The sequence below is a fragment of the Miniopterus schreibersii genome, assembly GCF_964146895.1.
Source record: "Miniopterus schreibersii genome assembly, chromosome: 2".
Lineage (NCBI taxonomy): Eukaryota > Metazoa > Chordata > Mammalia > Chiroptera > Miniopteridae > Miniopterus > Miniopterus schreibersii.
This window is the reverse complement of record NC_138102.1, coordinates 12,996,516-13,023,125: the sequence shown is the minus strand read 5'-3', so window position 1 is coordinate 13,023,125 and position 26,610 is coordinate 12,996,516. Positions and strand designations below refer to the sequence as shown.

The window sequence follows — 26,610 nt, the reverse complement described above, 5'->3', positions numbered from 1 at the left end:
AGTGGAGTGTTTTTTTCCTGGGTACTTCTCATGGCTGGCTAGAGAATTGTACAAAATTATAGTTCAGTTGTTGGACGGAGTTGCACGTCTAGTTGTCTAGCTCTACCTGCAGTATTGGTCTGGATGTGGTTGTCTTTAAGAGGAAGACTGTGTTTGGAGCACAAGTCAATTATGTAATGATCCTCACTGCTCACCGTCTAATGAGCTATGGCATCACTATGAAGCTGTGATTGTGTGCCCAGGTCACCATTCACACCTAAACAGCTGAATACATACTCACATCTGATTTCATTTCAACATTGACAGCTTTTCAGTAAATATTTGATTTGTGGTGCATGAAAAAATATGTTTTGTTCCATAACTGATTTTAAGTATTTTTAAATTTTGCCTGTGGGGGTGAATAGCTTGGTCAACTGATATGGCAAAACATGAACAATTTGAATAAAAACCCATCATAAAACACTCTAAGGGATTAGAGTCCTTGGAAAACTGATGGTTTTATGTTTTTCATTTTAAAACTTTACCAAAGATGGTTATCATAAAAAGTAATGTATGTATTTTAATAGAAATACATTGACCACATTCATAAACATGAGGGTATTGAAGAAAGACTAAGGAAATGTACAGAGCTGTATAAATTGTCACAAATTATAAGGTTACCATACACTAAAATATGTATGTTTCAAGGGAGACGTAGTGGGTACCAATGGTAATTATTCTAAAGTAAAAGAGGAATATGCCATAAATATCAGAGTGAAAAGAACTGCTCTTCAGCATAAATACCTTTAAAAAGGTAATCCACCTTCCTTTTGATTTCCTTATTATATGTCAGTCCCATACTTGTCCCCAGTGTTAAAAAAGCCAATGCTCCAACGTTTCTCAAACCTTCAAGTTGAAACTGTTGAGTGGCTTTTATCTTTTGCCTTAATAAGAAAGTGGTGAAATGAGATCATCGAGTTTCATATTTAATTTTGTATTTCAACCTTCTTTACCCATTATGAAAAAGAAGAGCACCATTTCATTGAGGTTAGCCTTTTGGCACACATTATTATTGCTTTTATTTTTAGAGATTTTATTTATTTTAAATACATTTTTATTGATTTTAGAGAGAGAGGAAGGAAGGAGAGAGAGACAGAAACATCAATGAGAGAGAAACATCGAATGGCTGCCTCCTGCATGCCCCTTACTAGGGATCAATCCTGCAACTGGGGCATGTGCCCTGACCAGGAATCCAGCTGGTGACCTCTTGGTGCATGGGTCAATTCTGAACCACTGAGCCATACCGGTAAGGCGGCACACATTTTTTGACCCAATTTTTTCAGTGTACTCCAAAATACATTGTGCAGCATATCATTGGCGTCTTTTATTTTCAATATATACACTATGGCATGTCATTGCATTTCACTGTTTACCTGCCTACCTCCCTTTGCTAGACTGTGAGCTGTTTAAAGATAGAGATTGTTTTATTCTGACTCTTTATCATCTTGCATAATGCGTGGCATGTAGTAGGTGTTCAATAAATATTTACTCTGTCAAAAATGCTCTAGGTATGCTTGCAAATGAACATATTACTATGTTTTAATTTCAGAGTACAGTATTCTCTTGAGTCTTATTTCAGACTTGTGATTTAAAGGCAGGCAAACAAAGAACCCAAACTTATTTCTCTGTGTTAGGCTAACATGGACATTTAAAAAAAAATAATACAACACTATGATTTTCACTAAACTAGGAAAGGTTATTTTGGAGTTGCTGGGACCTTAGATATTTGAAGTAGTAATTACTTCCTCCATAAATGTTACCTTTCAGAGACAAATACTGCTTTCCTGTTGCAGTTCAACTTTTTACTTAAAGGAAGCTGTCTTTTTTTCACAATTCACCATGCTGTAATATTATATGTGGTCATTCTCTTTTTTATTTGTTTTGGTAGCATTGTAAAGCCAATGAAGCATCATAATAATGATAGTAGCTTACATTTATTCAGCATTTATTCTGTGCCAAACATTTCACTAAACACTTTACATGAGCTACGTCATTTAACACCCACATAAAATTTGTGATTTTATACCTATCTATCTAAGCTTAGAGAGGCAATTTTCCAACTGATAAGCAGTATTGTCAAGATAATAATGCAAAGAGAGCCAACTTCAATTTTACATTCTTGGTTCTTTAAAGTTCTGAGCATCCAGCAACAACATTTAATACCATATTTTGCAAAATTCTGGAACCATGAAGTACTGGTGAAGCACTTGTGTTATTATTTATAAAACAAACAGCATACGTTGAGTTGTACTTAAATACTATCAAGCCACTGCAACTAAGGCTCGAAGAGTATTTCTTCTATATTGAATGGATGAAATATCAACTCTTACCTGATGATCTTCAATGCTTCATGTTGAAACTGACTATCATTTACAACTTACCGTAGACTTGGGTTTGGTTCCAGAACTGACCACTGGGTTGGAAGATGGTAGGTCAGTGGACTCGGTGTTAGAAGACAAATTTACTGGAGTCTGATTTACTGAAATGGTATCTGCTCCACTCTCAGATCCTGACTCCAGGTCCTGTTAAGAAAATGCATTTATATGAAGGGCATGCACATGCTCTATGCCTTTGTGTCTGCTACCGTGTCACCCATAATCTTCAGGAGGTAGAAACCCAAAGATACCCCTTACTCACTGTGTGCCTTAACACCCTTCATGCAGCAGGGTCATTGTGATGTCAAATGAAAAGACAGTTCTCATTTCTCCTCACTCCACTCTCTTCTATGCTCTTATCAGACCTCCATAGTGACATCAACTGCAATGGGCTAGAATTGTTTAGCTCAAGTGTCTATCTAATGAACTATAAATATTTGAAGGATGAAATTATGCTTTGTCATGTGCAATTTAATTCCCTATTTGAAAATGAGTTAATAATAGTATGCACTCATAGAGTTTCATGAGGATTGAGCAAGATATATGCAAAGTGTATGTAATTGACACAATTTTCATTAAACATTAGCCATTACTATAAATATTGTTATTAGTAACTAGTACATACTATGTGGATAAAAGACCTGCTGAGTGAATGCAATTATTCTTTAATCTCTCCAAAGGCTGTGCATTTTAATTTATCAAATGCTTTGTATGTATTATACAGTGGCCTGAGAACACAGAGGAAAAATGGGGGTTAGAAGAATGTAGGAGGAAGTAAATGCACTTACTTATTACTCACAATTATTATCTGAGAAAATTGTGAGTTAAATATCTTTATGTCTGATCTTTCTACATCTCAGCTTCACCAAGGCCCACATGGTCAAATATTATCTACTCTGTATTCTCATTCATTGGCTTTATGCTCTACCATTCTCTTGTTTCTTAGTATGTTCCAGCCATAATTGTTGTTTTGCAATCATTCTGGTACATGAGCTGGTTTCTATGGCAGGAACTATGTCCTTTCTTGTCCCTTACCCAAGTATATCCCTTTGCTCTTTCTTGTCACTCAGATCTCAGTTTGAATATCACTACTTCAGAGAAATATCCTTTGACAATTCAAGCTAAAGTAGTTTCCTCCCTTAAACTTCTACAACACATCATTCTCTATTTTACAAACCTATTACCTTGCTTATCTACCACATATCATTTATATCCATCCATTTTCTATCATCTATCTATCTATCTCTATCTATCTATCATCTATAATTAATCTATCTATTTATCATCTCTATGTACCTATCTACCTACCTATCTGCTATCATTCATCTCTTTTTCTAATCCCTGTCTGTCTCCCTCTATTGGAATCTACTTATCACAAAAGCAGCTAATTTACATGTCTTGTTCACTGATACATCCCCAGATCTTAGGACAGTGCTTGAATCTAGAACATACTCATTAAATATTGTTTTATGAAAGAATAACTAGACTGAAAAGTAGTAATATTTAACCAAAGAGGAGAAAGATCTATACACTGAAAACTATAAGACACTGATGAAAGAGATTGAATACACAAATAAATGAAAAGATGCCCTATGATTTTGTATTAGAAGAATTAAAAATCATGAAAATGGTTACAGTACCCAATGTGATCTACAGATTCAGTGCACTCTGTCAAAATTCCAAAAACATTTTTCATAGAAGTAGGGAAAACAATTCTAAAAATTGTTTGGAACCACAAAAGACCTTGAATAGCCAGAGTGAGTTTGAGAAAAAAGAATAAAGCTGGTGGCATCACACTTCCTGATTTCAAGCTATATGATAAAGCTATATAAATCAAAACAGTATGGTACTGGAATAAAAACAGACACATAGACCAGTGGGTAGAATAAAGAGTCCAGAAATAAACACATGCATACATGGTGAACTAAATGGAGCCAAGAATACTCAATGAGGAAAAATTAATCTTTTAAATAAATGCTTTTGGTAAATTTGGACATTCACATGCAAATGAATAAATTTGGGCCTCTTCTTACTCCACTCACAAAAATTAATTTGAAATGAGTTAAAGACTTAAATGTAAGATCTGAAACCAAACAACTCCTAGAAGAAAATATAGCAAAAAACTTCTTGACAATGGTTTTGGCAATGATTTTTGGAATATAATACCAAAAGCACAAGCAATAAAAGCAAAAATAAATAAGTGAGACAATATCAAACTAAAAATCTTCTGCATAGCAAGATAAACAATCACCAGCATTAGAGGCAACCTAAAGAACTGAAATATTTGCAATCATATATCAGATCAGGAGTTGATATCCAAAATGTATAAGGAACACTACAATTCAATAGCAAAAAAAAGGGAGGGGGCAGAGTACCCCAATAGACATTGTTTCCAAAAAAGGCATACAAATGGCTAACACATACATAAAAAGGTGCTCAACATCATTAATTTTCAGGGAAATGCAAAATCAAAACCACAAGATTTTCACTCAATCAGAGATCCAAAAACAAAAAACAATGAAAAAACAGGCAGACATTCTATGGGAGCTGCGGGACAACATGAAACGTAACAATAGTCACATTATAGGAATGCCAGAAGAGGTCAAAAGTAAGCAAGGGTTAGAGAACCTGTTTGAAGAAATAATGGCAGAAAACTTCCCTAACCTGGTCAAGGAAAAAGTCACACAAGTTTAGGAGGCACAGAGAGTCCCAAGCAAAAAGAATCCAAAGAGGCTCACACCCAGACACATCATAATTAAAATGCCAAAAATTCAAGACAAAGAGAGAATATTAAAGGCAGCAAGGAAAAAGCAATGTTACCTACAAAGGAGCTCCCATAAGGTTGTCAGCTGACTTCTCATCAGAAACTCTACAGGACAGAAGGGAATGGCATGAAGTATTCAAGGTAATGAAAAGCAAGGATCTGAAAGCAAGGCTATTCTATCCAGCAAGTCTATCATTTAAAATACATGGCAAAATAGCTTCCCAGACAAAAAAAGGCTAAAAGAGTTTATCACCACCAAATCAGCATTGCAGAAAATGTTAAAGGGACTGCTGTAATAATAATAAGAAATAGAGAGAGAAACATAGGCATAAAGAATTAAAATGGCAATAAATAAGGACCTATCAATAATAATCTTAAGGACTTTAAGGGAGAGGTCAACAGCAATATAGCCACAGTCCTGGACTTTAACACCCCACTGACTTCACTGGATTGATCTTCCAGACAAAAAGTCAACACAGAAACAGTGACTCTAAATGGCACACTAGATCAGATGTATTTAATTGATATTTATAGAGCATTTCACTCCAAAGCTGCAGAATATTCATTCCTCTCAAGTGCACATGGGTCATGCTCAAAGACAGACCATATGTTAGGACACAAGTCTACAAGTTCAAGAAGATGGAAATCATATCAAGCATTTCAGATCACAAGGGCATGAAATTAGAAATCAACTACAGTACAAACACTCCAAAACATTCAAACACATGGAGGCTAAATAGCATATTATCAAGCAATGAATGGGTTACCAATAAGATCAATAAAGAAATAAAAAATTTCCTGGAAATAAATGAAAATGAAAACATAACCCAAAATCTATGGAACACAGTGAAAGCAGTCCTAAGAGGGAAGTTCATAGCACTGCAGGCCTACCTCAAAAAGCAAGAAATTTTTTTAGTAAACTATTTTACCCTACAACTTAAAGAATTAGAAAACTGCCCTATGAAGCCATCCAGACCAGGGCTTTGGTTTTCTGATTCTTCCTGATTCAGTTTTACATGATCTCACTCATATGTGGAATCTAATAAAATAGACCGAGGAACAAAAAATATCCAGAGACACAGAAGCAAGGAACAGGCTGGGGAATCTCAGTGGGAAGGTGGGGGGGGGGGGGAGTAGGTGGGAAGAGATTAATCAAAGAACTTATATGCACATATGCATAACCCATGGACACAGACAATAGTGTGGTGAAGGCCTGGTTGGGGGAGGGCTGATGTATGGTGGAAGGAATCAATGGGGAAACAAAAGGGAGATATCTGTAATACTTTCAATAATAAAGATAAATTACAAAAAACCCACAATGAGATATCACCTCTCACCGGTTAAAATGGCTATTATCAAAAAGGGCAAGTAATAACTAGTGTTTATGGGGACTTGGAGAAAAGGGAACCTTGTGCACTGTTGGCGAGAGTGTAAATTGGTATAGCCACTATGGGAAACAATACGGAGGTTTCTAAAAAAATAAAAAATAGAACTGTCATATGGTTTAGCAATCACACTTGTGGGTATTTATCCAAGGAAAACGACGTCACTGTTTGAATAGATATCTGCATCCCTGTTACTCACAATAGCTAAGACATGGAAACAACCTAAGTGTCCACTGATAGATGAATAGATAAAGATGTGATACATACAATGGAATATTATATATATACAGGTACATACAATAAAATATTTAGCCATAGAAAAGAAGAAAATCCTGCTCTTCTGAGAACATGATAGAACTTGAAATCATTATGCCATGATATAAGTCAGACAGAAGCAAAAATACTGTGTTATCTCACTTATATGTAGACTCTAAAAAAAAGCCTAACTCATAGGACAGAGTGGAATGATGGTTTCCAGGGGCAGAGGAGGGGAGTGGAAGGGGAGATGTTGACCAGAGGGTACTAATTTCCAGTTATAAGATATATGAGTTCCGGGGGTCTAATACTCAGTATGGTGACTATAGTTAACAATACTGTTTTATATACTTGAAAGTTGCTAATAGAGTAGATTTTAAATGTTCTCAACACCCACACACATACACACAATTGTAATGATATGATGTGATGACTCTGTGAACTAACCTCGTGGTTTATAGTGGTAATCATTTTGCAATATAGAAGTGTACCAAATCATCACACTGTATACCTTAAGTGTACACAAGGTTGTATGTCAATTATATCTCAATAAAGTGGCAAAAAAGAAAAGAGTGGGATACAAAAATAAAAAAGGAGAAAAAAAGACATATACAACAATAATGAATATAAAAAGGAATCTACGTTCTTTAAGCATGTGTGTGTGTGTGTGTGTGTGTGTGTGTGTGTGTGTGTAAACTACATGACACTAACCAAATTCCTCATGCCCTGAGTGATCTCAGATCAGTGGTCATCTATTCTTTTTCTGCATGGAAAAGACAACACTTTACCATAAGAGAAATGTGATTCATTAACATTTCAAACTGAAGCATCATTAAATGAATAGTCGCAAAGAACAAGAAATTTATAGACATCAAGTGCATAGTTATAAGTAGAAGGTAATTCATGAGCCATTTACACTTGACCTTCATGCACTTCAGAAATCTTTTGCATTAATTTTACCTTGCTGTTTATGATCTGATTAGGTAAATAACAGGGTAACCTTGTATCTTTCCAACAATATGGTAATTCTGAATAAAATAATAAATACTTTAAAAATCTACCACTTATGTATTTTTACCTTTTAAAGACAACACTTTACAGCTATTCTCTGCTTCAGTTTTCACCAGCTCCATATAGAAGATAATGTATCATTATCATTTGATAGGTGATGAAGCCAAGGTTTAAGGCAAGGCACTTGACCAAATCTACATTCTGCGGCAGAGCTAGCACTAAAGCTCAGATCTATTTCACCCCAACTTGTTAGGCTCTATCCAAACAGCCTTCATAAGTCTTTACCTCAATCTTTATTTTAATATATATTTTTTTCACCTTAAAGACATTTTTAAAGACTCCAGCCTATATTATCCCTTAAATAGTTCATTGTAAGTAGGACTCTCTCCAGCATTTTCTCCTAAGTAATCTCAATCTGAGGTCACTGTTTCACTGTGTGTCTTGTCCTCCCTACTGAACTGTAAATTCACAGTGCAGGATGAGGGTGCGGCAGAGGGAGTTTCTCCGAATCTGGGACAGTGCTTCTTGGTGGACAATCAAGGTCATAATCATTCTGTTATAATCCCTTTATTCCTTGGCGCAATTATCAAAAGTAATGGAAAGTGCCTGTGGAAAATATTTTGATGATGAGAGAATTTTAAAATTAGCTTTAAATACCATGGAACAGAAATAAAGAACAAGGGATGACCTAAAAAAACCCATAGAGACCAAAAAGCAGTTTTGAGGGCTGCAGGATAGGTTTTATTCATCTTTAGCCAGCATCTGGGATGAGTGAGTACATGGAAGACGGAAAGGGAGTTAACAAACACCAAGTTGTACTCTCTGCCCTCTCTGCCAGCTCTGTGCAATACATCTCACATACGTTCTTTCATTGATTCCTCCCAACAAGCCATTAGGTAGCAAACAACATCTCCTTTTTCACACAAATGTAAAGGTGAAAAATTAAACAATTTTCTTGTGTTCTCAGATATTCAGTTGTAGAACTGCCATTTGGACCCAGGCCTGTAGATCCCAATGTTCATAACGTTTCTACTATATAATCTTGCCTTTTCTGAGTATTTTTTGAACTGAAAACTTGGAAATAGGTCTTTATTTACAGAATGAACCCTTATTCGGCAATGGTAGCAATAGTCTAGGAGATAGTTCATGTAATACAAAATCTAGTTTATACCTTAAAAGGAGGCAGAAAATTCCAAAATCATCACCCACATTTGCTCCTGTTTTTGTCTGTCTTTACCATTCAACACAGAAGCATGTCTCACAGGTTAAGGGCTATCTTGTTCTCTGCCATGAAGTCAACAATATGGAGTTGTATTTAGCAGAAATCGGGGCTGTGGTTTTCTCCTAAATACTTGGGGATTGAGGAAAATTCAATGTAGAGGGAAAAGTGGGGAGACTAAAGAGATAGGGAGAGAGATGAACAATTCACACCGAACAATTAAACAAGAGAAAATGTGTCCTATGCCTAAATCAATAGCAAAAAGTACTAAGGAGTACCTCCTATTGAAAAAATATGATTTTTCCTGGCTTCAAAAAGATTGAAGAAAATGACTACAACACTTCTATACCCCCTTCATATGAAAACAAATTTAAACACCCCTTCTTGTTGGTCTGGACTGCATTTCCTCCGTATTGATACCTGTCCTACCGAAAACATGTGCAGGCACCATGGCAACACCAGGGAAGGATTAATTGACTCTGGGAAGACAGAGGAGATTTAGGGACGACTGCACTGTAAAGAAAATATTTGAGATGAATCTGGAAAGATAAGAAAAGATTATCCAGAAGGTTACAAACAAAACCAAAAATTTCATTTCTCCTGGCTTTCTAGGTTGAAGTATTTAATTTCATATTCACTTTTAATTATTATTTTCTGTTCAAGCTATTAGATTTCCATCATAGTCAGCTAGAGAAAACAGTATGGTGTAGTGGTCACATGCCATGGCTCTGGATCAGGACTGGCTGGGCTTGTATCTCATCTTTGGCACATATAATTACTAACTTCTCTATGCATTTTACTCACTTGAAAAATGTTGTGAGGAATAAATGTGTTAACATATGTAAAGAACTTATAATACTACTCAGTATATACTAAAGTTATTATTTTATTTACTTTGAAACGTTCTGTCCCACAATCAGTATGAGTCTTGAATAACTACAGAATCAATGGTAGAACTATACTAATTAAAGGACTTGATATAGAATAGTTCTATTTTGATAGGTGGTCAAATTTATATATAGGATTTTCTGCCCCTTTGGTCTTAGGCAAATACATAATTTCTTGACTTAATGTGTTCATTATTGTATAATGAAAGTAACAGATTAATTGAAAAGGGATGCCTGGCATAATTATAAATACATTCTAACATCACATTTGCTAAATCTGCAAAAACTAAGCCATTTAATATGGAGCTGGTATTAAATATGTAAAGTGTATAGTCATTCTGGAATCTTTCAAATTTTGAGCGTCAGAATCTCTGAGGAGTGTGTCTTATATAAAATTAATGCACAGTAGAATAAAATTCTCACCTCTGTCCTATTAATTGCATTTCACTGAGTTAATTTTAGTGTTCTCAAATTAATCTAAATTCTTTCTTGTAGTATTCTCGGTCAGTCCACCCATCCACCCATCCACCCAGCCAGCCAGCAAATATTTCCGAATCATCTTCCACATGCAATGTAAATTTGCAGACACTGGAAATAAAATACTAAATAAGATAGACACAGCATTGCTATGGTGTTTATAGCATATCATTGAGTACTGATAATGAGAGAAACAACCATGTGAAGATGATTTGATCACTAGGAAGCATAATTTCCCAGGGTGACCCTCTTTCTAACTAATAAAAACCATTTTCTTTTGAATCACACATTTCTCTTACAGGCTCTGCATGAAACAGAGAAGTATCTGAGTGAGTTTTATGGAACACTTTCAGGGTCACATATGGGTAGATGCTGCCATCAAAGATGTTTCATGTACGGAGTAAAGAGATAACATGCTCATGGGGAAAGAAGTGGAAGAAGGCTCACAGGCACGTGCCGCCGCAGGTTGGTTGGTGTGCTGGACGGAGAGGAGCTGGTGCTGAGAGCGTTCTCAATGTCCTGGTCAAGTTGGTCCAGTTTCATAATTAGCAGCACCATGGAGTCCAGCCGCGCCCTATCTCGGTCTTTTATTTCCTGAGGAACAGAACAAGTTGTTATGAATCTGAAAGGCCGTTTCTTGGAAAGAATAAGAAGTGCCCTGTTCTTCAATGTGACAAAAAGGACACTGAATAATAGGCAGTCTTCTAGTTAAGGGGAAAGGGAAGTTCTGTTCTGCGTCCTCAATGGGCTCTTCATTGGGAAGATGCTAACCGACTGCCAAGACAGCAGACAGCATTTTTTATATGAATATTAAATACATTATCTTCTAGAGCAAAGCACAGCGAGAAGGAAGCATAACATCAATGAGCACTGATACATATTTACGACTTTCCAATTAACTATTCTTGGGAAAAGTTACATATTACTCTTGTCACAGTACAAATCAATTGTAACATTAATAATGACATTATTTGTGGTTAGACATTTAAAGATACGAGTAAGAGATTATTTTGGGGAGAATACTTCTGAGTATAGTAAGAAAATGGGAAATGAATCAAATGAGGCAAGTTTTCAGTTTGTTGTTGTCTTCTGGATGGGGCCATTTTCCTACTGCTGCTTCAAGCTTTTATTGCCAATATTTCTTTGCAACCACTTTCTTTCATAAACTTTTGAAAAAAGCCCACACGATCATATATATTTTTGTAAATTAGGCTGGTTACTCATTCTGAATTCTCTGTAATATAGACATACATTATGTTTATGCAAATACTGTTGCTTATAGAAATAGCTAAAGCTTCTCATTAACCATATAGAGTTATTTGGGCATGGCTGTTTACTATTCTTGTGTCTTCAAATCAAGTCAATTAATATTAGAAATCTTCCAAATTCCTTGTGTGTTGTGTAAGGTACCAGGGCTGGGTAGGTTATTGAGTGAAAAAAAAAAAATCATGAAAAGCACAGTAAGATTCTAGTGAGGGACGTAATGGACTCAGGGAGAGGCCTTTAGAGGGAAATCATCATTTGTGACTCATGTTTCCATCTTCTCATCTGAGACATTTACCTAGGTAAAATCAGCTTTGGAAAGACCACCAGTGGCAACCTCAAAGGGAAAATATATCACAACAGAAGACTAAAGGGTGTGGGTATAAGGGAGCAGGTTGGGGCCTTTGCTTAGGTGGTGGTATTAGTAGTGGTATGAATGAGGTAGCTATCTGAATCAGATCTTACTTTGTTTTTGACATTTTTCTTTTAATCTTCCTACATTCCGAAGCCACCATTAGGAGGAACCACCAAAGAATAAAGACTAGGGTAATTTCATGGATTAATCTAATTCTGTAGGGGTCTCTGTACCTCAAACAACTAGAGCAGATTGTTAATATTACAAAGCATTATCTTTCAGATGTCAAATTATTGATTTACTAGATTAAGTTGGTCAAAGAATCATTAATTAAGTCAATACTGATAAGTTGGGTAAACTAAACTTGTGCTTGGTTTAACAGATTAATGTCAAAGTGAAAGAGCTAATACTCTTTCCACCAAGACATTAATTTTAAAAATTAAGAATTTTTTGAGTTGTACCAACTCCTTTAGAATACTACACTGTGATTATGACTTCAATTTATTTCCATTTTCCCTGCTTCTAAAACATGTAATGAGGCTCAGACAGAGAATTACAAAATTCTTGTCATCGTAAAGCTTTATTGTGCTTAAGAGGGTCTAGGATATATGCAAACGAACAGATCTGAACTTTACTACACATCATCTCTCTCAATGCTACAGAAACTTGTCATATTCCAAAGAGCATTATTTGTAGTAAATTCCTGCTTCTACCTTAAAATAGAGTCCCAGAAATATTGAAGATTATTCAGTTTCATTCTCTTCTCGATAATCCAGAAAATGGAAAACTCTGACTGAACAGAAGACTCGAAGTTCCCTTAATTATTCCTCCAACGTGTTTGCTTGTATAATTTCCTTTTCTTCTAAACCAAAGTTGTTTGGCAGGATAACGTTCTTTGCATCTCTATAGTCACATATGTTTTTGTGTGGTTGTCTTTTGCTTCCCAGTTGTAACATCCTCAAGCACAAGTGTTACATTTTCTACCTGGCAGACATAGAGTCAAGTTATACCCTGCACACTCAAGAAATGTTCAGGAATAAGAATAATGAAGTCAGTAGAAGCCAGTGAAATAACACCTCCCAAAGCCTGAGAAAGTATATTTCGATGTTTTTCTAGCTACTAAATTAATGTTGGATAAAGCAGTATATCCTGCAGCAGGAGTCTCAGAAACAATTTGTCTTTGAATTAACTGGATGCTGAGATTATGCCTTAAAAACACTTTTACATCCATGGACTGGACATCAAATTATTTCAAATGATTTGCCAAAAGAAATAAAACCACACAGCATTGATCCACGGTATTTCTTTAGAGAAATAAGACTACTGTTTTTCCCTTCCTCATGATGCTTCTCCTAAGTCACCATTCACTACATTCAGCCTGAAGTATCAGGTACACAGGCCAGTATCACATGTTACATACACGTCCACAAAACTTCACAAGACAGAGTTGACTGCAAATCAGATGCTTTGGATAAATATCATTGTTGTTGTTTTTAAAGCTCAAGTATTAATGGTTGGCAAAGTTCTATCCTTTCATATGTCCACGGCCAAACTCCAATAAATAGCTTGTGACTGAAAACAGAGGTGTGTACTTGCAGGTTTTGGGTACGTTAACTTCTGCAGTGGAGCTTTCATTTCATGCTGTTGTTATAGTCCACGAAGAGAGACTAACTTAAGAAGTGAAGCTGCTTATTAACGAACTTCTCAGTATTTCAGTAACTTAACCCCCTTAAATCAAGGCCAATATCCCAAATTCTTTTCCCTCCTCTTTCCTTCCTTCTCTCCTGCCAGTCACAGCTGTTCCAGACCAACTACTATTGAAGGAATACAATATTCAGCAGTGAACAACAAATACAGAATCACTGCTTTCCTGAATGTTATAGTCAACCATGAGAAGACGAACAATGCAAGTTAACATGTTCACAAATAAGACAAATGTGTGCAGAAAATAAAAAGGGTGAGACACACAGTAACCGTGGGGGAGTGTCCCACTCTGTATAGGGGGGCCAAGAGAGCTTTTTGAGGATGTAGAGCGGAGAAATAGTTGGAGATGGAGTTAGAAACAGGAATGTGAGAAAGAGACAGTGAGGCATCACTTAAGCTCTTCAGCTTCTGCAACCGGGTTCCCATTCCTTCCAAAAACGGTATTTCAGAAGAACACCAATGACCACAATTAATTGCAAAAAAAAACTGAAACATTTAATCCAGTTTTTTACATTTACTTGACAATTATCCAAGATATGTTCATTGACCATCTACTATGTGCTATAGAACATTCTCTAGGAGGCAACCTATTTCATATTTGTATGGTTGTAATTTTTAGAGGTGTTTTAAAGTCAAATTCTGCCTTCCTCTAACTCCCCAGTTCCTCCCTCCAGAACCAGATAGCGTAAGGTCTATTCCCTGAAATAGCCTTTCAGATATTTAAAGAACTATGTTATGTCCACTTTTTTCTTTACTAGGTGAATCATCTTCAGTTCCTTTAATTATTTTGCCTATGACATGTTTCCAAATCCTCATTCATTTTGTTAGCTCTTCTCTAGATATGCCATAATTCTGTCAATGACCCAAGGAATGGTTGGTGCTCAGAATTAAATATATTACTCTACGTGTTCTCTGACCAAGGCAGAGGAGGCCAGCACCTCCCCATGTCCTATACCCTCTTTAATGTAGCCTAAGAATTAAGTGCCTGTTTAGAGCATGAACAGACTATTCTCACTAGGACACCCACAATCTGCTTTTCAGTGAAGAAACGGCATTCAGTGGGCTATGAGCTGACCTCGAGTCAACGGTGTGGTATATGTCTCCTTTTCCCAACATGTGCCTCTGTGCTCTAAGAACAGAAACTTCCTGTTGTCTAGAAACTGTAACCAGCTGTCATCAAGGTAGAGATAATCCATGTAGCTGCTGTGGAAAAAATTTCCAGTTGTATCTCTTTCAGACACAAGTCAGTGGGTACTTAGCCAAATTAGGAGAGAAACTTCTATTCAATTTGATTTGTTGTCAAAACCCTAATATGGCCAAGCCACATGGTGTCATTAGGAAATCTGAAAGATGCTCTTTATTTATTCCCCAAAGCTACTGAGTCCCTGGGCAGTGAGTCACTTTGATCACATGGTGTCTGGGGGAGAGATAAACAGGGCTTTTAGGGGGTCTTTCTCTCCAGGAAGCCTCGGAATTGGAATCCTCTGAACAGGAGCCTATACTAACTTTCTTTCCTAACATCTGGGGAAGATAGTTCCAACCCTCTGCTTTCTTCAGGTGCTCTATATTGGACAATACAGAACCCAGCACAAACAGAATGGTGAAGGGGTGCCAGTTACCGGGCACTTTATAGACTGGGAAGATATAAAGAGCAGCAAAAAGGGTGCCCCCTCTAGAGCCACACAGGCTCTGTTTTCCTAATCTGAAGCATTTGGAAGAAAACCAAAAACATTCGGTAAAATACCCAGATGCTTCCAAAGAGTGGATATTTGGCTCAGCAAATACAGCGTTGCTTGAATGTTCTGCTTGTCAATGAGTTGTGGCATCACATAGACAGCCGTAATAAATTAAAGGCGAGGCTAGGAATAGAACTGAGACTTCCTGATTCATAATCCAAGGTTCTGGCTCCTATACTGTCTTTGATTCCATAGGCATCTTACTGGCTATTCTGGGCGGGTAATGCTCCTTGCTCCCCTGTGAAAGAAAGGGACCTTTTAGCAAAAGACTTGGCTCAACTTCCTTCTGAATTATTTGATCTGCAGCCAGCTGGACTAGTATGAAATCTCATATTAGTGTTATACATTTTATTTGACAATAAATTCCTCATTCTAGACTTTCCCTTCTTAAAATAATATCCCGCCTAAAGAACCAGAACTTTATTTACTCCTTTTTTCCCTTCACAGTCAAGATTTTCATCTGAATTGACAGTCAGAAGACAGAGATAATATAAGTATCCTATGGCAGAATTTCTAGGCAAGTTAAATAAAGTCAGCCTTCATTTTTATTCTGGTGCATTTTAAGCTGAAATTTATGTAGAATGGGAAGTAAGAAAACAAACCAGCAGCTATTTCTGATTTGTCAGATATAGTCTGTTCAACCACAAAATCTTTGTATATTATCTTTAATTAATAACATGTGCCAATATCCTTTTAATATTAGGCCGTAAAGAGTGACAAATAATATCCTCATTTGAAGTTGCTACAAGGAATCTTTTGACTGAAATGTAAATGGAGGCTTTATATTAAGTGTCTATGTTCACTCCCTATTTATCTCCTCCCATTTATAAGGCATGGGAAGAAAACAGGTTTCCCCTTTGCTTGATTTTAAAACTCCAACTGGACTTTAGATGGAGCAATTCTGAGCTGGGAGTTTTGTAAATGGGGTACAGAGTCTCCTGAATAGTTTCAAAGGACATTTATGCAGCTGGTCCTAAAGAGTGCTCAGAAGTGCAGGTGTGAACCAAGGAGAGAATGCGTGGGCAGCAATTCCTCTCTGCACAGGGAAATCTGAGGATGACTTCCTCTGCTGCCTTCAAAGGTCCATTTTTGAAACTGGGATGCAATTTGTACCTAAATAATATGGTATGCATTCTGAATCCAGCCTTCACCTTAAGTGCTAAAGGTGGAGACTGACATTCAGGGTTAGTTAATACATGTATAGACACAAAGTCAGCTTTTCTGGACTGATTATTTTTCATCTATCAAATTATCACAAAAGAAAAAAAAATATCTTGACCATACTCAGGGTTGACAATGTATTTGGAAATGTAAATTTTCTCCTTTCTTGGAGGACAGTTTGGCAGTATCTATGAAGGACATATCCTTTAATGTGACATTCTAATTTTAGATCTTCACCCTAAAGAATTACTTGCAATCATGCAAAAGTTAGCGTGCTTTATACTATTCATTGAAGTATTATTTTCCTAGTGGCCAAAGAACTGAAAATAACCCACATGGCCATCGATAGTACACTGTTTAATGTTACAGTACCACTATTCTTTGGGTCACTACACAGTAGTTGCAAATACGAAGCAGATTTACATGCACTGACAGAACCCTGAGTAACCTATTCAGCTTTCCAATGCAACTTAGAAAAGTGTGCCCCTGCGGAGGTTTGCAGCCCCAAGCCAGGGCTCGTGCTTGGTAAATAAAACACAGATTGCTCTTCATTTTCTACTCAGGACTTCAGGCTGGTTTCCTTGTGCAGGGCACAACCTACACAGTTGGACTTGGGTTCCTGCTACTCATAGGAAAAGTGCTCTGTGAGGGCTCGTTACGTGAAGAAAGAAAGGTTAAAGACAATACCCTATAGTGTGAAACTCTGTAGGTACCAAATAAGCACCATATGTGCCCATGTGCACACATACACACACAGCAAAATTCTGTAGTTCTGTATTTTTATATGCATGTATACAGAAGCACAAAAAAAGATTTGGAAGGATACTCATCCTTGAGGGCTTTAAAAATATGGAAAAAAAATGACAACTGAATTCCAGGATGTGTATTATTTACTTTTAGTATAAATATTTCTTTCATTGATCTTTTTTCAATGATTACTAATTTAAAAAAATAACTAGTAAGTAGCAGCTCCCTTATATTATTAAACATTTCATGCACATATAGTCTCCTCAATCAATTTTTCAAGTTCGTATGAGCAGAGACAGGGCCTCATGCTTCTCTGTAGACAGTGAAGTGTACCTAGCACAGGTAATGCACATAGTAGGAAATACTCAGAGTATTTTTTTATTAATTCACAATTAGTTATCTCCTAAGATCCGATCTTTAGTGAGCATCAAGATAATATTGCCAATCTCTACAAGTCAAAGTTCCTAGAGAAAGAAAGCAGAAACAGCTATTATGGGAATGTTTTGTTTTTAATTGTGGAGAACTTTCAGATGCACTGATTAGAAAATGTGCTGGCAGGAGAGTGGTTCATTGTTTGTGTCCTTATGAGACTTATTCAAGACTCTAAAACGTCTTTGTGGTATAATATTTCTGAGGGAAAGGGCCATTTGAAAAATAGCCTTTTGCTTCCAAAATATTGAGGTTACTCATCCTCTAACTCCCTGAGATCATTAAGGCCTGTTTGTTTGCCTTTCTCTTGTGCGTAAGGAAACCAAACAATGCTTCTTCTTTCCCAATATGGTAATAGCTCTTAACCCAAATTCTGCCTAGGGAATCGAGCACATTGAAGAAAACATTTTCCTTATCTATATATCTTGCTTGTTCTCCATAGAAACTATGTGATCATAAAAGGGACCCAAATGTTTATATGGTTGTTAATTCAAATGGTCAAATTCAGTAATATATGAGTCTCCAGTGGAGCTGACTTGCACCCATTTCCTATAAGTATGTAGTAATTCTTTGGCTATCAATCATATAAACACAAAGAAGCACAAATAAAATGTGACTGGTAAGGCTTATGAGTTAGAGAGCTTAAGACTAATATGAAAAGCATTTTAAAATGGGATTCAAGTTTTCTTAAAATGTTATGGTTTGAAGTGTATATGTAAAATACATATTTAATGAGGGTTGAACCAATGATTAAAATAACTTTCTGTGTTTTCAAAAGGTGGGGTTTAGGACAGTATAGTACCACTCTTCTCAGAAACCCAAGGTAGATAAAATAGTACTTAGCGATAAAATTCTATTCTCCTAGTAAAATGATGAAACAAATAGACCAAAAAGTAGTAACATAGAGCTGAAAAAGACTTTTAAGTATTGTACAGTTTTTCTACTAATAAAAAATTGTCTAAGATGAGTAATACCAAGAAACGATTGGCGTCCTAGGTTTGACTGCAGGAGAGGGTAGGTGGACAGCAGGTTAAAATATACCCTGGAAAACTACAAATGATTACTGCATACGTTAGTTGATGGATGGGTATTGTGGCTACTGTAAATCTCTTCATTTTGAATGTTTACGTTACTCTTGGCCCATTACCAAGTTGGCCAATTTCTCTTTCTTTAGTCCTGGTTTCTGGGAAGGAGCTGGATAAACTTCTCCCTCCCTATTTATTGAGCAACTGTTATATAGCTAACACTGTGTTGTGTACAAGAGATCAAAAAAATTCTCTCTTCTTCCAAGAATTTTATATAACATTCAGTTGACTGCCATGTGAACAGCCAAAACTAAGTGGAATAAGCCTGAGTTTGGTGCTAGAACAAAAGCCTATTAAAGCAAACAAACAAATCAACCCAAACAAAACTAAACAACAACAACAAAAAGTAGAGATTCTGCTTAAGTGAAATGAGGTCAGAGTCACAGAGATGAGTAAGACTGGGAAGGCTGGAAGGCATGGCAAGGTGTGTTAGGAATATAACGGGACATAAAACATGTTTAAAAATAGGTTTGCAGTCTGATTGAGACTAGTGAGTGGTGTGAGACTAGCTATGGCTAAACTTGTGCAAAGCACAATGAAAGATATAAACGAAATGCATGTGAAGAGTGGTGGTATTAAACTGAAATGTATCGGTCTGCCTTATCCTCTAAGCTTCCTATGCCTGTTATCTCTCCACCTTTTTTCTTCACCCACCTACTCCCCTTTTCCAGATCTTCATTATGCTATTTTAATGAGGAAAATGATATCTTTGAAAAAATATATTGAAAGTGGGACTAGAAAATGTACCCCTTTTTGCTCTCTTTCCAATCTCTATTTTTTGACAGGGTCACCTCTGTATGGGGTCTCCGGTGACACAATACTTCCCCTATTTGTTTCAAGGTGAACTTAAATTTGCCACTGAAATGATTTGTAGAAGTAGAGATATTTTGCAAGCTGGTGAGGAGGGTTGTCTGCTAGACTGATAAAGTTTCATCTCACTGTTCTTTGTGACCAACAGCTGAGTCCTAGTATAAAGCATCCACGATGGCATATTTTTACAGATATCATGTTGCAAGACACTTGAAGCATTCTGTGACTATTCCATCAAAAATGGTATTTCCACCCAATTTCTGCTTTGGTGTATGCCGTTACTCAATTTAATAACATTCTATTCCAATTTTATTCCATGACAGATGTTTGCTGATGACTAGAAGGTCAAATATACGGGAAAGCATAGATAGTTTAGTAAACCTGTCACCATTACTGATAAAATAATTTGAAGTACATGTTCTACTGAGAGCAAATTCAGCAAAGGACTGGATCATTTTATTCTAAATGTCTCCTTGTGGATTGGAAGTGTTGATTCATTACAGACTTAGAAAGTCCAACCAAGGGGAAAACAGGAACTATGATCTCCTTAATTTTATGATTCTATTATGTGTTCATCAAAATATAACCCGTGTAAATTTTACTATGACTAAGCTAATAGGAAGGAAATAAAATAATCCTAAGAAATGTCTTTATTCTATTAATAGGAATTTAAGGTTACATTTCTTTATGTTATTGAAAATAGAAACAGCAATACTTCCATCGGACAGTTGCCATGAACTTTGGAAATTAAAACAGAGCAAAATAACTCAATGTCCTACCTGGAAAAAAAATACCAGTATTGGCGAAAAATATCAGACCTCTATTATCTGCCTTAAGATATTTTTTGTTCTTTTGGTCAGAAATTAAGTTACTTAGTATAACTGACCTGCTTTGAGTACGTATTTATAACAAACAATCTCTGCATTTACTAACACAACGCACCAATGCATACTCAATATAAATGGCCATAAATGTGATAAATATGCATTAACTGCTAAATTTTATGAGGGAGTTAGTAGTGAGAATTCCATGAATTCTCTCACATGCCATGTCTCTTGAAATATTGTTTTAAAAGACGCCTAAGATTTTAGGATACGCTCCTCCTTCAGAGTTCCTAGAACACAACGTGCAGAGAAAGAACAAGCCCTGGGAAAAAAGGGTCATTATCTCTAAGGGAAACATGCAAGCGCCACAGATGCACGAATCAAGCTGCTGTTTCCCACAAACTCCCCGGCTCCTCTTGAGCACAGGAAGGGGAAGAAAAATCCTCTAAAAAATTAACCACATGTTAGTGTTGAAACCTTGCCAGGAACGCAGACAGCCCTAGAGGGTTTGTTTCAAATCAATGTTGACGGAGCCGTGTGGTGGGTCAAGAGAATGGCACATCTTGCTCTCAGAGTTCACAGGACTGAGTGTTTTCATTCAGCCAAAGAGGAAAACTCAGGAAACAAACAAACAGCGGTGGGAATGATACCAGCAACACTAGTGGTCTGACGTTTTTAGATTAATGTGCAGTGAGAAAGTGGTTTGCTCTCTCAATCACACTCTCATTCAATGAAAACCTTGGAAGGCAGAGGGGCTGTCTATCCGCAGAAGGTGACATGGGGTACCACAAAACCACCCAATGGACAAAACTATTGTATTTTGCTGAAATTTTTAAAGTATTGGGTCACCATAATTATTATACCATTTCGTAGCAAAAATATGTCATTGCCATGGTCCAACTGATTGTAGTTTAATTCATATAAAGCAAAAACCTATCCCCCCAAAAAGAAGCCACCATTAAATAATTTCTCCCCCTTTTTTGAATGGACCAGTCTGACTGTAAACAAATGGAGTAGCTGTCCATGCTTAATATTCCAAGCAATTGTTAAGTCAATTTTTAATAAAGAAATTAAAGCTATTACATATATAAACATTTAACATTAACTGTCAAGCAGTAGACATTTAACAAACGACTTCCCTCTTATTTTCTAAGTATCAATAGCATTTTAAAAATTATATATTGCTATATAGATGTGAAGGTTTTTTATTAGCTGCATTAGCATCAATTTCAGTGGTAATTGCATACCAATATGTATATCTTATTTATATGAATACTTACTTTTATATCATAATAAATATTTTTTCTTTGTATCTCAGATAAAATTCTTCTGACACACTCTCTATATTCAAATGAACCTCAATCTCAGTCTTTTTGCCTGATTTGCTCTCACTGTGTGCCATCTTTGTTTTGAGGATCATAGAATTTAAAGCTCGAAAGAGAACATGAGACCATTTAGAGTATCTTTCTCTTTAAACAGATAGGACAACTGAGGCCTGGGAGACGCTTCTTAGTGAGGACAAGGTAGATTTAAAAATTCACAGTTTCTCCTTTCAGATCTGTGCCCCACCATTTTTCTATGTACCTAGAGTCTCATAGGGATTCCTGAATTAATAATGTCTAAGTCTGTATGTTTTTTTCCTTCTCTTTAAAAATTACCTATATTTGCGGCTCCCCCTGGGATTTAGGCTCTATCGTAATGTTTCTTGTCGTATCATAGATTTTTCTTAGATTCTGCCACTTTCAAGTATTCATTACTGTGACTTTTGTCTGATGCAGATGTGGTTCAAACTTTAATTTGTATTTCAGAACTTCTTGCTATGTGCTTTGATTCCACACTCCCTGTGCTATTCTTTCACGACTGTGCAATGTGGTGAGTAGCTCTCCACTTCTATTTTTGTCTGCCCAGTTCAATGCCCCCCCCCTTTATAGGTAAGGTCCTAGATATCCAGCTGTTTTCTTCAAACTTCTATCAGCTATCAATGCATTGCCCCCTCCCGTCAAGGTATTTTTATATTCCTCTGTCAATTTCTAGCCCTTAGGGACCTGTCCCAACACTGGACTGTTCTGTTCTAGCCCTGCGGCTTCCCACACATGGACAACAGACCCAGCCCTTGAGTATCACTCCAGTCTCCACTCATTTCTCCCTTCAAACATGCATCACTATTCTAGTGAATGCAACATAATTTCACACCAGTTGTTCCTAATTGTATAGAATTGGATTTTCTTAACATACGTAAAGATTATACAGATCATTCTTGATATGTTTCTGTCTCTGTTAGCTGGAAATCTATGCTACTCTTCAGCTCAGAATTCACCTCTTTTCCCACTCCCTGTGGAAATATCAGATTCATTCCCCAGAGCATAATTTATTAGTCATTCTCTCTCTATGACTCCTTTCTTATTTCCTTTTCTCCCAGAATTAAACAATTCTTTTCCACTGCACTCATAGGCCCCTATTCTCTTAAAGTCATTTTCTTGAAAAAATTGTGAGCTTTTGGGGTCAGGAATAAATCTATTACCTTTAAATTATATGCTTTTCTCTTGAGCCTTTTACAATTTCTGCCTTTGCTACAAAGAAATTCAATTTTGGAATAACAGCTTCTTATGCTTCTGCCCTTCTCATAGCACCTAATAAATGTTAAGTCCATGGTGATCACTAGATATACTGACTGCTTGAAAACCTGGCCAGAAATCCCATAGCAGAGTTCCCAGTTTGGTCCCAGACAGACAAAACCCATGTACAAGTGACTTTTTGGGAACAAGCTAATATGATTAAAATTGAGGGCATTTAGTTTTTCTTGTTAGTCTTTTCATCTAATTTCAGTCATTTCTAGGTCATTGTATGGGTGTGAACTGGTGCTGAAAGATAAGGTGGTGAAAGAGAACAGGAATGGCAGATGCAAACCCACCCATGGGGTCCACAGAAACCCCAGGATGAGAAATCCGTCATTGGCAAGAGATACCGTGTGCTCTACTTTCATCATAAATTCATTTCAAGCACACACATGGGCCCACTTTACTATTCTCCTAATTGATATCTGAGAATTTTAGGGGGGTGTTTTTATTTGAGATTTTAATAGATGTGACTTGAGAAAAATGAATAATCAAAATTGAATAAATCTGTGAAATTCTATTTTCTATGATATTTACTTTCCAGAATTCTTTACTAAAGAATTATATTATTTGCATATTGAAGGCTTTGAGAATTCGTGAAGTAAATAAAGTTATATAACTTTTAAAAACTAAACATTTCTCATACATATCTGAGCCTGAAATGCTTTTATCTACTTGTCTGTTTTCCATAGAACACTAGTTGGAGGAACGCTGACCGACCACTCCAGGGTGACTTGAGTTCAGAAGAAACATACACCCCAGGAGACTGTGGGATGCTCTCTTTCCATCTGTTATGCCTCTGAGAGGTAAGAAACAAGTTGTGCAGACGGATTTCCTACAGGGTGGCCTTCCAAGTAGAAATGACCCCTGAAGAACTCTCTAGATACTGGCCATAGTTAACTGCTGAAGCAAATCAATTTTAATAAAGCAGTGCTTCTCAGACTTTAATGGGCATACAAATAACCTGGAGATCTTGTTACAGTGCAGATTCTGATTTAGTAGGTCAGGAATGGGACCTGAGGTTCAGGATTTCTAACAACTCTATGGCGATACTGATGATGCTGGCCTTTAGAAAGTTGCAAGGCAGTGGAATGCTGACAAAGTGGACAAGACCACTGAGCCATCATGGACCCCAGCCCCATTATCATTCCCGGGAGAGAACTGGTGCTCCCGAAGCAGGGCATGCTGGGATAGAACAGGGTTGGAGGCCGAGGTTCTGCAGGCCATGTGGTTGTTTGGGCCCAGTTCTCTCTCTCTCAGAATCTGATCTCTGTTTCAGCTGGCTCACAATGTCTCACACTTGAATGACGGGCAGTGGTGGAACTGCATGCCTGCTCCCAGTCCTATCTGTGTGTTCCCTAATATATGCCATTCCAGAAAGTCGATAAGTGCTCTGCCTGGTCATTTGCTGATGTTTATCTGATAGTCTTTTAGTAAAAATTTTCTGAGTAGAGTGAAAGAAGAATTGGGAAGTTTAAGAAATTAGGAAATAGGTTAGGGGAAAACTGCTCATACTGTTCTTCAAAAGGTCCTCCATACCAGGACCCTAAGCCATCAATCCACACTCACAATCCTCTTCTGCAACCCAGAGCTCCTAGGCTCACCAGGTATAGTATCTTCCTTAGCCTACTCATATGCCATGCTAAGATCCTCCTTCATGCAATGGCACAGACTGTCCATCCATATATTTCCTTTCTTTATAATTCTTATCAAATCTGGGTCTAGCACAAGCTCTGCCTTCTTTATAAAACCTTCCCTAATCACCCCGAAGCACACATTACAACATAACCTGCCTAGTACTCTTTGTTACTTATTCCATTTCCAACATTCTTGTCTCACAGTTATACTTTAGGTTCTGAGAACAGGGGGCATATCTTATTACTATTATGCAAATAATTTTTTTTTCTTGTTTTTTGCTTCTCTAGGCTCTCCCATTTTCTAGTTTCATGCTTGTGGGGAGCAAAAAACACTTACTTCTCTGAGGACCTAGCTCATTTTTTGAAATACAAACATTGGAATAATTTGTGGTTTTCAAATTTCTTAAAGACAAAACCATTTCTTCAAGGAATATATTACAAAGGAAACTAGTATATGGAGGAGGTCAGAGTACACTCTGGTAGGGCTGCAGGGTTACTTCGATCAATAGTTCTCAAATTAGAGAATGCATAGGAGTTACCTGGGGAGTTAATTGGAAATGCAAGCTTCCCTCTCCCCTACAACTGAGATTCTGATCCAATAGGCGTGTCTGAACATTTAGATGGCATTGTGATGTGGATGCCATGGAGAGAAGGGGGTCATCTGATAGACAGTCTCTGAAGAGAAGATACAGAAATAAAAATATCTTGGGCAGATAAAAGGCAATGGCTTCCCAAATTAGTGTAGAAAATGAGTCCAAAGAAATAATAATTTTTTACTGTATCTTAGAAATTCATAGGTAACATTTTATCACAGCTCTTGTATTTGTCTATTTAAAGTTAGTAGTTTTCTGTCTCCCTATCAAATTTTCTTGTTAAAAATAACGAAATATCTATTTTTTGGAAAGCATTCCTAGGTTGACATTTCATGAAAATGACAGAGTAAATTAAAATTGAGGTCTATCATCACATAGTTTCAACAGGCTACTAAATTTGACCCAAATAAATCTATTTCCACACATGTTATTTTAATCAACTGAACAGTATTATGTTAAAAATGATACCTAACTAACTATAGTCAGCTTCATAGCAAGTATTTATTGCAGTTCTTTGGCTATAAGCAAATGCTTGTAGGAGATACTAAAAAAAAAAAAAATGTCCGTGGGAATTGTGATCTAGTTTAGAATCAAAACACACCCAAGAAAAATTACTGTGAAAAATTATAGAACAATATATCGCCAATGACTAAATGATATCATACATCTTATATGCACTCATGCTAATAGGAAAGTTAGAATTCTCATTTTGATACTATAGCTTTGTAAGTCCTATACACACAACATGGTTCTTGCATACAACCTCAGTTGTGCACGAGAGGGAAGCTTGCATTTCCAAATAACTCCCCAGGTAACTCCTATGCATTCTCTAATTTTGAGAACTATTAGATTGAGGTAGGGACTTTGGCCTCATGTTGGAATTATGTAGAGGGCTTTATAAAATAATGATGCCTAGGTCCCACCTCCAGAGAGTCTAATATAATTGTTCAGGAGTATGGCCTGAGTATCTGGATTTTTAAAAGAACTAGAATTACCTTCTATGTAATTCTAATGTTTAATCAAGGTTAAGGACCACTTATACGGTCATGCAAGCATCAGGTAGCATTTACTTATGTATCACTAAAAATGAAAGCTATTAAAAACAAATGGAGATTTAACCTTTGGATTACTGGAGACATGTTTCAAAATTTTTTTTCGCTAAAAAAAAGCAATGTTTAAAGTCAATATCGAGTTTGATCTTTGCTTTACACCATTCAAGGCTTGAAAATCTCCCTCACC

At 36.6% G+C, this 26,610-nt stretch overlaps 1 protein-coding gene across 3 annotated transcripts in view; it reads right to left on the bottom strand.

Moving 5' to 3' along the window:
- Positions 1–26,610, bottom strand: part of DLC1 (DLC1 Rho GTPase activating protein) — a 321,812-nt gene that overhangs the window by 234,822 nt on the left and 60,380 nt on the right. For all 3 annotated transcript variants that reach the window (XM_081130751.1, XM_081130750.1, XM_081130756.1), the window contains 2 exons: positions 10,860–11,006; positions 2,421–2,561 (listed from right to left, as the gene is read on the bottom strand). In XM_081130751.1, coding sequence (XP_080986877.1) covers positions 2,421–2,561; positions 10,860–11,006 — 288 coding nt within the window. The remainder of the gene's footprint in view (positions 1–2,420; positions 2,562–10,859; positions 11,007–26,610) is intronic.